Genomic DNA, 12,060 nt, shown 5'->3' with positions numbered 1-12,060 from the left:
TTTTTCCCTTTGATAGGGGTTGTTTGTAAAAGATCATTATTATTGATAAGACTACAATTGAATTTTTTTAAACTGAATGTGCAATAAATTATTAAATAAATAAAAATTAAAAAAAGTTACAGCATGTTTGGGAGTGTGTGGATAATCACGTCGTGTTCACCAGTTTGCGGGCGAGAGGAACAGGGTGTAACACCATCGTGAAGGGAGGATCCTCCGACCAGGGGTGTTGTGTCTGGTGAACTACTGCCCCGACGGTTGTTGTCGGTTTATTGTATATATTGTTCAATCGATCGCTCTGATAACTTTAATATCCCGATGTAGGGATACGTCAGTTTTGAGTTCGTGGATAGATGTCGCTACACATGAATTATAATTTGAAAAAAAAAATAAGACAAACGTCACAAATATATATATATATATATATATATATATATATACTAGCTGTGCCCCGTGGCTTCGCCCGCGTTGAAATCAGTTTGTTACAAAGTTTTCCCGGCAAACTTCCAGTGAAACTCTCATCAAAATCGGCTTTGCCGTTCCGTAAACCTTCCTTTGAAGCCCTCTCTCCATTTATGAAACCGCATGAAAATCCGTTAAGTAGATTTTGAGGGAATCGATCACATACGCTTTTGGGAACTTTGTTTTATAATACACTAACTGTTGCCCGCGACTACGTCCGCGTGGTTATGAAGATATGCATTACTATTAAGATGCTTAACGCAAATTATTTTTTTATTTCAGTCACTTGAAATGCTTATCACTCTGAGTAACTTTCTCAAAGGCACAATTTAGTATAATTTAATACTTATTTTTTATGAAACCTCTCTATACACCACATTTTTAGTTTAATTTATAGTTTTTCAGGCTGCAGTATGAATAACCTATCAGGCGAACTTATTGCTGCTATATATGTTTCATATAAACTATCAACCCAAATTAAACTCCCTTAGCGGTGGAATATCGCAAAATCCGTTCTTAGCGGACGTCTACTAACCATAATCTACCTGCCAAATTTCATCTTTGTCCATCTTGGATGAATGGACCATCCAGTGGTTTTTGAGTTCTCGTGATGAGTGAGTCAGTGACCTTTCAACATACATTTTAAATTTCAAGTCTCTTCCCTTAATAACATAGGACTTTCATACAAACTTCCAACCTCCGTTTTATCCCCTTATAGGTCGAGTTTCGTAAAATTCGTTCTCAGCGGATGCTTACGCCCCATAAGGAACCTATCTGCAAAATTTCAAGTTTGTAGCTGTTATAGTTTCGGAGATTTCGTGATGAGTGAGTCAAACTGCCATACCCCATTTTAACCCTAAAAGGGAGTTGATTTCTAAAGATACATTATTTGAACACCTTCTCACCATCTATAGAGCATACATTTTAAATTTCAAGTCTCTTACTTCTAAAACATAGGACTTTCATACAAACTTCCAATCCCCGTCTTGCCCCCTTAGAGGTCGAGTTTTGTAAAAACCGTTCTTAGCGGATATCTATGACCTATAAGAAACCTACTTGCCAAATTTTAAGTTTGTAGGTATTATAGTTTCGGAGATTTTGTGATCCTATCTACCAAATTTCAAGTTTTTAGGTGTTATAGGTTCGCAGATTTCGTGATGAGTGAGTCAACCTACCATCCCCCGTTTTAACCTCAAAAGGGAGTTGATTTCTAAAGGAACATTATTTGGACACCTTTTCACCATCTATAGAGCATACATTTTAAATTTCAAGTCTCTTACTTCAAAAACATAGGACTTTCATACAAACTTCCGACCCCGTTTTATCTCCTTAGGGGTTGATTTTCGTAAAATCAGTTCTTAGCGAATGTCTACGCCCTATAAGGAACCTATCTGCAAAATTTCAAGTTTGTAGCTGTTATAGTTTCGGAGATTTCGTGATGAGTGAGTCAACCTACCATCCCCCATTTTAACCCCAAAAGGGAGTTGCTTTCTAAAGATACATTATTTGGACACCTTCTCACCATCTAAAGAGCGAACATTTTAAATGTCAAGTCTCTTACTTCAAAAACACAGGACTTTCATACAAACTTCCAACCCCCGTTTTACCCCTTTAGGGGTCGAATTTCATAAAACCCGTTCTTAGCAAATGTCTACGTCTTATAAGGAGTCTAACCGTCAAATTTCAAGTTTGTAGGTGTTATAGTTTCGGAGATTTTGTGATGAGTGAGTGACCTTTCGCTTTTATATATATTATTATAATTATATATATATATATATACCTGCCACCCTGTCATATAAATATATATATATATATATATATATATATATATATATTGCGTTTCAATTACATTTAAATATAAATAATTACATGAAGACAAAAAATATATAAATACTATTAGAATCTAAAGTTATATTTAATAATAATTGTGGTTTTTAACAAAAGAAAAAAAAATAACTACTATTATATGCAACGTGCATTACTTGTCGAGCCGATTGTTAAGTAGCCAAAAAATACTCAAGTAAATACGTATTATTACAGATAACTCAAAAAATATTTGTCAGATCGCAATAAATTTTAAATTAGACCATATGACAAGCACTAGCTTCCGATTTAAAGAAAAAGTAATAAAAATCGGTACACCCAGTGAAAAGTTATGAGATAATACACATAAAAAATACAATCAAATAGAGAACCTTCTCTTTTTTGTGGCCGGTTAAAAATGCAAAGTGACTGGCACAATACGAATTAATGTTTTATCTACACATTTACATAATTTGTTTACCCTTTCTGTTATGATAACGAATTTATCACACATGTATCCATTGTCATTAAAATTTGTTTGTAGTTATAATAAGATTAAAGCTGACTTGTAGTTAAATTAATATTTGTTTAATCTTGCACTGTAATACATCATATTGAAAAAAAAATCTATACAATATGTGTGTATATGTGTGGTGACTATGAGCAAAACACCAGTAGTGGACTGCGAAAGGCGGATGTGATGATGATGATAGTGATGATCATGTCCGGGCATGATATACCGTATTTAAAAGGGGAGAATCATTCAGGTATTTTTATCGATAAATCCAGTTTAATACAATGTCATACCTCTCCCCCTACAAAATGGTAGACAAAAAATTAATAAAGTCGTTTTCTTTTGAATACTTGTCTAATAATGCGTATTTACTTGACTTTTGTCATCAACCCACGTTGTATTTGTTATACCGCGTAACTTTTCACTGTGTTCTGTGTTTTTGTTTTAATCGAAAGCTGATACTTGTGTTGTGGTTTCATTTAAATTTGATCAAGATATTTTTTGAGTAATCTTTGATAACACTAATAAAATATAATTGTGTTTGCTCACAAACGAAAAAAAAACCGACTTCAATTACATCGACGAATAATACAACATAGATCGACGAAAAAATAGTCAAGTAACTACGCGTCATCAAAGATTACTCAAAAAGTAGTTATCAGATCACTATAAAATTTATATGTGACCACATGATAAACATCAGCTTTTGATTAAATTAAAAATTATTAAAATCGGTACACCCAGTAAAAAGTTATTATGGATTTTCAAGAGTTTCCCTCGATTTCTCTGGGATCCCATCGTCAGATCCTGGTTTCCTTATCATGGTACTAAACTAGGGATATCTCCTTTCCAACAAAAAAAGAATTATTGAAATCGGTACCTCCAGTAGAAAGTTATGCGGTATAATACAACGTAGGTCGACGAAAAAAGCGTCAAGTAAAAACGCATTATTAGATATAACTCGTTAAAAAAAATTGTCGAAATCGGTCCACACGGTCAAAACGTCTGATGTAACATACATAAAAAAAATACAGTCGAATTGAGAACCTCCTCCTTTTTTGGAAGTCGGTTAATAATGCTTTTTATACATTTCCATTTTTTTAATTTATAGAACTTAAGCACTTTTAACAGGTTTTGTGATATGTATATTTGATATATAATGTCCATTAAATATGTGAAACTCAGTAGGGGGGAGAGGTTTTGAAAAAATAACGAAATATCACAAGGAGGGGGTTTCTAAACCAGAACAACTTGACGTCTTTCCGGAAAGAATCACGATACGTAGTTTTCCAAATTTTAATTAAAGTATGCATTTAAAGAGTACATTTAAGATACTTTTTGAGAAATCTTTGTTAACGCGAATTTACTCGACTATTTTTTCGTCTACCTGCGTTGTATTACTTGTCAAAGTAGTTGAAGTAGGTTTTTTTTCGTTGTGTCTAAACACAATTATACCTTTTGTTTTTATTTTTTAAACTAATGTTTTTATTTTATTGCAAAAGAGATCAATAGTGACTTTTGATATATAATAATATATTGTTATGACGTCGCCATTAAAGTACAAACGACGTCTAACAATGGCGATCCTTTAGGGTGACTGAAGTAATGACATAATCAAATTGTCCCGCGCATCTGCCCCGGCGGTAGCCCTTTGTCTACAGACGGCACCTCAGCATGGCAGACACATTAGACATGCCATCAGTCATGTTTTAATTTTAGTACAATATAAATCATTAAGGCAACAAAGACTTGTTTTTTTTTTTAGATTTATAGGGAACATTTACGATGACAGTTTATAATTTTGATGACGGATCATATGCTACGATTCTTGTTTATTTTTTTACTTTGTTTAATTTTTACGTTTGTTCTTTTAGTGTGTAATTATTTTCTGAAAAAAATATGTTTTTTTATCACAAGTAAAATAAAACTTAATATTGGTCTTAAATAGTAACATCTAGTTAAATTTATATGATTACTTTGACAATAATCTCATCTTTAAAAGTGATAGGTTAGAGCGGCAAACTGTTGAAAAACTCACTTTAGCCGTGCTACGGAATCATTATGCTCTGCAGCAACTTTTGGTGAACGGATTAAAACGTTACGGATTAACAAATATCTCGCACATAGCATACTAACAGAACCGGCGAACTTGGTACCGTCATTTTTTTTTTTCTTGACAATATCATTTTTTTTTTCATGAAATTTTATTTAATAATAAACTTTATCATAAAAATAAAAAATATAAAAAATATATATCAGATTTGGTGCATTCGTCCAGAATTTGAGGAACGTACATACATTTAAGTGATTCATTTTAATTGTATATAATAGTTATATAAATAAAATTCAACCACAGAAGGCAGCCCAAAACAATGTTGCTCTAGTAATAAACTAAGAGAGGGCGATTTAGAGTAGAAAATGTACAAAGAGACGTATTTCATTACTCTGATTGTTTATTAAAAATATTAAAAGTATACATTATACAAATTAAATTTTAACTTTAAATTTGAAAGGTAACAAATAAGTATGATTATATTTAGTGTCAATATTTCCAGGCTAAAATAATAATAATATGGGAATATTTTCAAGCCAATTAAATAAAAATATTTCGATTATAAGCTGAAACAAGTAATACTGAGATTAATGCAATAAGTTAACCTCATTTAATTAAGCTAAAATGAATTTATGTTTTCTATTTAGTACGTGTCGAATGAAATATTTTATGAAATTAGAATGTCAATCAAAATATTAAAAATCACTTCTATTTTCATAAGTACTAAAAATAACTTACAACAAAATTATAAAAAAATAATTTAATTCGCGCTACCAAATTATAGTCATACATACTTATTTACGCTTAACTAAATTGAACGTACCTGGAACGTGGGAGACGTGGGAGATTAATCCCCACCTTGCTCCACTGCACGTTGACGAATAACTGCTCTATCAATAAGTAACGATCGCTATCAAGTGTCTGTGATAATAACCAGGACCGACAGTTTTACGTGCTCTACCAGACAAATTGGGGAGACCCAGGGGAACATTGCGAAACGAACGCTCGAACCAGATTTGTTTTTACAACCGACAAAATTCTGCCATACGACATTCGTGTTTAGGTAACCACGCGTACCTCTACACTAAATGTTTTTTATACATGTATATCATTTAGTACTACTTATTTTAAGATACATGCCATTTCTACTGATTTTTTGTTCTGAGGACAATACGCATGAGTGCCCTCGATAATAGCTTCGATACATGCAAGCACAAGGTGATTTATTACACCTTAAACGGATTGTCAGTGCACATTCGCTATATGGGTGTTCGATAGTTTTACACCCTTTCGAAACGGGGATGCATGTCGTCTCCCCTTTGTAGACGTGATTCGTGCTGATATTTTAAATGATACTGAAATCGATTCCATGATTTATTGTCACACTCTTTAATTATAGAAAGTAATTGTTAATTATTATTGTTAGCGAAGAGTTTTATATGGTTTATAGGGTAAGCAAAATGTATAAAACATAATTTTTATACAACTAGGTCGATAAACAAGCGTACGGCTCTCCTGATGATAACCGATTACGATGAGCAACGGCTTTTAGGCCCCGCAACACCTGAAGCTCTGGTTTCCTTACTTAACATTCCTATGTTGTGCTCCTGCACAACACTGCTTGAAAGCTGTATTGTTTAGCTGTGAACTTCTGTAAGGTCGAGGTACTTCTACAGATTTTGAGCAGGATATATCCCGTTGTGCCCTACCTCAGTGAAAAATATAAGGCTATGACCTATTTCAAATTTTATGTCTTAAATCATTCACTCTAGTACAATTTATCATTTTTCATTGAAGATTTATCATATTGCTAATAATAACTTTTTCAATTGGAACTAAATACCTATAAAAGCCGTAAGACGATGTAAGACGATTTTGGCTGATTTCTTAATCAAAAATCGTGTTTATTTATAGTTAAAAAGTTGGTATTATTATATTTTTAAAGAAAATGTTGTTATTTTCTTTGGTTGAAACGTTAGATTTTGAACCTAAAAGAAATCTTGTAGTCGTAGATGACGTTTTTGTAGTTAAATATTGCTACGAAAATATGTCACAAAATGAAAAAAAATCCTAAAAAAACCTGGAATCCTAAAAGTTCCTGGATTTGTTTAAGTTTACCTAACTATTACAGAATAAAAAATAAAAACAGAGAATCCTAAATATGAGTGATAATATGATTCTAAAAATAATGCAATATTATTTATAATTACTATTTTATAAAGCGAATTGTATTTAGACTATAATCATTTGTACCATAGCCAGAATACTGTACCCCTAAATGTTCCATTTTTTTTTATACGCTTTAGCCTGTAATATCTACTGGGCATAGGCCTCTTTCCCCATGTAGGAGAAGGATCAGAGCTTAATCCACCACGCTGCTCCAATGCGGGTTGGCGGATGTATTGCCTACTATGAGTAACGATCGCTATCAGGCGTAGATGATAATAACCGGGACTTAACGTGCTCTCCAAGGCACGGTGGGGAGACCCACAAGGACTGCACAAACACCAAGACCACGGCAAACACCTGTATGGCCAATACAAAAGTTTGTCATGTGCGGGGATCGAACCCGCAACCGCCAGCGCAACAGTTACAATCCATGGCTGTAATCGATGCACCAACGCGGCGTTTTGATACTGAAATAAAAGTTTGTAATAATTTTGTTTCAATACATTAATATTTGATGAAGTATATGAACGAAAAATTCTTGTGAGGACTACGAGCAATATGTTTTGAAAGATTTTTTGAACAGCGTTTTTCTCGTTCCTCCAATGAGTTCGCTGATTAATGGGAAATAGTAAGAAATAAATCTGAACCGTTTATATGACGAACTCAATATATAACAGTAACGAGGACCTATTACTTATTTTCACCCAATAAATGAAAATATTTTAGCATTTCCTTCCCCTTCAAGTTGCAAGTTTTTCATAACGAGTTTCCGTAATTTTGGATTTTTTTCTACCGGAAAGTTGAGAACGGCGAAGGAAAACTGGGACGCGCAAACATTGCGACAAGGGATGAATGAGTGTAGGGAATAAATCAGAGAAAAATAACAAAATTTTAGACGAACGGCACCGGGGGAAACGGATAGCCATTTATAATTTAGGGAATGAAGCAAGGGTGAGCCTCTTAAAAAGCAATTTCCTTGCTGCCAACATAATCCCTAGGGAGAGCGGCATAAGGATTGATAAAAATAAAATGACCTGTCTGGACGACAATGGGATTTAAAAAACAATAGTCGGTGACGATGGGATGATAAAAATACATGCACTGGTTGTGATGGACGCCCAATGCCATATATCGAGCATGCGGCTGCAATGCTCAATAAACTATTGCCGTCGGTAGTGTTTCCAACCGTAACTATATTGTCAATACAGATATATTTTTTGTGAAAATTTTCGGGTTAATTTGATATTTATTTTAATCTTTATATAAAAGCAATAACAATATATTTATAATGGCATCGATTATAATCGCTATATTTGTACAGCTCTTATAATAATCAGAGTATGACCCTTGCTGTCAAATCGCAGGGGAAATATGTAAGAGGGTACTATGGGAGACGTGAAATGTGCAAACAATTAGAATGAGCTCTTTTTGTGGGGTACCTACAATGGCACTTTATGGTGACGACAGCTTACGTTCACTGTATAGATTTTAAGCACGGAACCCCATTAGTGCACACTAGACATCTGTTCCTGTCTCACGCTAAGTAAAACATACTCAAAAACTTTTAGTAACAACAAGGTGGAACCGAATATGCTAGTCATGTTAATAAAGATGTTGTATTACTACTTGCACCACATGTTTTCGTAATTTCTTACTAATATAGATATAAAAACATGGTGAGCAACAAAAATAAAATTGACGAATGTTGTGTAAGCTTTACAACAAATTATAATGGAACGACCTAATACTCATCGGTTTCTTGTAGTCAAAAAGATACACATTCTCATTGAAATGTCCAGAAATTATCACAACACGAATGTAAATACCAGGATGACAAAACTATTTTCTGGCTTGTACATTTTTTTTTTGTATGAATTTGAATCGAACTTACAATATAGGATCACGATTTTTACTTGTATACGCAGTTGCTATGAACATAACGCTAAATCGTTGTAATTAGCACTTTCAAAAAAAGGTCCGTAGAAATCGCAATCATCTTAAACTCCTAGTTAAATTCTTCAAAAAGATAGATTCAATATATTCTGTATAATACATTACAAGATTTATTTGATTTGTATCTGTTGTCAGTATAGAATTATGGATTACATTCATTTTTTCCCAATATATTTAAGAAAAAAAGCAGTGGCAAACAAAAAAACAGCATGGCGCTTCTCTGCGTGAACCCATTCGATCTCATGCATTTAAATTCAGAATTAGTGAAAAGCTTTGCCCGAAGACTGACTTTTTTCCTAAGGTAAGCAAACGATTCTTTAAATTCATTCCGATACCAGTTTTATTGAAAACGTGATTGGTTTAATGGACTTTGCTAGCATCTTTTATGGAAGTTTGATATCAGTTACTCGCGAATGATATTGTCCATGTAGATTTATACACGGATATCGAATGAAATTACTCTTTGATCACTTTTGGACGATTTATTTAAATACATTAAAAACCGGTAGTGTATGTTTGAATTGTTAGTTTAAAGTTGGCCTGTATAAAGTGCGATCGGGTAATAATTTAGGAAGCTTTATGGCTTCATGTCCTAGTCTCTATTATGTGCAATGCTAAATTGGAATTCGTGTGTCCGTTACGTATTCATTGAATTTATTTGATATGATCTCTTTTAATCAAAACTCAATCTATCAACAAAGCACATTAGCTTGAAAAATCACACATTTGTGAAATTTGTAATAAACTATTAATATATCTTTTTACAGACTTCCAAAAAGAGGAGGTTCTCAATTGGATTGTATTTTTATTATCAAAACTTTTGACTGGTAGGATTGATTTCGATGATTTCTTTTAAATAGAAATGTCGGATGAAGGATCGGATATCAATAGGTCCAATTTCAATTTAATTGAGATCTGAATAGTACTTTTTGAGTCATATTTAATAATGCATATATACTTGACTATGTTTTCGTCAACCTATGTTGTATTATACCGCATAAGTTTTCACTGGATGTACTAATTTTGATGATTCTTGCTTAAATTCAAAGCTGATATTTTTTTTGTAGTTTCGTTTAAATTTAGTCGAGATGACGACTTGTAGCGTAATCTTTGATAACGCATATGCGTTATCAATAATTATTAAATATTTACTTAACTATTTTTGCGTCTACCTACGTTGTCCATGTAATTGAAGTCATAATATTTTTTTCACACAAAAACCATTTTGATAAAAAACTATGCAGATCTTCGACACACTATAGGCACCCAGACAATGAATCCGTGCCATAATGACCTCTTTCACCCTCCGTCAAAAACGGCACCCGAAATGTAATCTATAATACAAAATCCTTCTTATTTCTGACTTTTACAAAATTTTATCTTCTTAACTAAGGGACACAAGCAATTTCCCAGTCTGTATCACCCATATTTCCTTCATTGTAATTGCAATTTTTCCGGTTGACAGGGGTCGCCACTAGCAATCAGCATACCTTTCCGCGACAGAAGGAACGTAAATAATCTATTCGGTAACAAGTCGCCTTTTCCTGGCGTTGGAAAAATGTATCTACGACATAAGAGGAGGGGGAGAGGTTCGTTACGTTTTGTCGCCCTCTGGGGAACAACTCGGTGGGGCTCCTACAACATGAATGTTTTACGTTCCCGTCAGAATTCTGATTTGTAACCACTACTCTACAGATTTTAGAGTTGTTGCTGTTCTAAATTCTGATTTTTGAATGTGCCTTTATTGTTTATTATTGCTCAAGGCTTAAATAATCTTGACTCCCTCAGAAGTAAGAGTTCTGAGTGATAATGATTATTTACTTATTAATTATTAATAATCTTAAATAATGTTTATTAAATGCTTAAATATGTATGCAAGACACATGAGTTCACGCCATTTTTGACGCGAACTTGTGGAGGCCTATGTCCAGCAGTGGACTGCGATAGGCTGAAGTAATAAAGATGTATGTGTAATATTCACTAAAACAACATAAGCATATGCCTCATACCTTTACCACATAACTGATACTTTTAAAATTTCAATGAAAAGAATGTATTTCGTTATGAATAGCTTGAAAATCACAAGCTGATCACTATATTAAGCAATATCATACAGGGATTTAGCTATTACGAGATATTAGGCTAGCAAGTGGACCAGTTAGCTTTTGGGCTTTAGCTGCCACGCGGTTGTTCTATTTTACACGTTATTACATTTTAATATCCAATTAGTTTATATTAACTTGTTATTTGTAATCAATTATTTTTATAAATAATTCTACATGCCATGGTAACATTTTTTTTGCCTCCTTTATACGAAAAAGATAATCTTGCTACAGCAGCAGAAAAATTGCTTCGAAGCTATACACACAAACACACAACACACAAATAAAAAAAAACTGTAAAAAAACTATTTCATTATTTCAGAATTAAATTAATTTTAAAAAAGCTGGCATTGTAATTGTATTGTTTGCTATCTTTTTTATATAAAATTTAAAATGGCGAAAAATGTAATATGAACGAGATACAAGTGGACGTAATTTATTTGTTAGTTCAATGTGTCACCAATATATCAACATCAATAAGATCAATGATCAAATGTATTAATTCGTTTTTGATTTGGAATTATGCAAATGAGTTTATTACAGTCGAATAAATTTTAGTGCAATATTCAAATCCGTTTTAAAAGATTAGTTCCAATTACCTTTTGTGCTCTCGACGACTCCATCGATCCTCCAGAGAAATAGTGCGCCGTAGACTATCAGGAACATTTTGTAATCGCGGCAGATATCGTTTTCAGGGACCCACCTCATCTCTTCCCAAGCCCTTGGCAATAATGCCCTTGATACTCAGCGGCAACATTAGATTTTTCTATTTGTAGCGAAACACTTTATTTTTTTGTAATTTTTAAAACTGAAGTTATAGTTACAGTAATATGTGTTTAATGTCGATCATCACTACTTATAATGTAAAAAAAATTGCTACGTTTGTGTGCTGTATGACAATTATTAATTTTTTTTTTAAATTTTTTATTATTATTATTAATATTTTTCTTTAAAATAAATTCAAATGTCTAATTTTTAGAATATTTTAAAAAATAGCGAAGAGATGA

General features: G+C 32.9%; 1 protein-coding gene across 1 annotated transcript in view; it reads right to left on the bottom strand.

Moving 5' to 3' along the window:
- LOC123658888 (protein amalgam-like) overlaps positions 1-11,761 on the bottom strand; it is a 77,693-nt gene extending 65,932 nt beyond the window's left edge. Inside the window, exon 1 of the mRNA XM_045594178.1 lies at positions 11,653-11,761. Within this exon, the coding sequence (XP_045450134.1) occupies positions 11,653-11,761 (109 nt within the window). The remainder of the gene's footprint in view (positions 1-11,652) is intronic.
- Between the last annotated feature and the right edge of the window lie 299 nt (positions 11,762-12,060).

This window comes from Melitaea cinxia, chromosome 13 (genome assembly GCF_905220565.1).
Source record: "Melitaea cinxia chromosome 13, ilMelCinx1.1, whole genome shotgun sequence".
In the NCBI taxonomy this organism is placed as follows: Eukaryota; Metazoa; Arthropoda; class Insecta; order Lepidoptera; family Nymphalidae; genus Melitaea; species Melitaea cinxia.
This window is presented reverse-complemented; position numbering and strand designations above follow the sequence as displayed.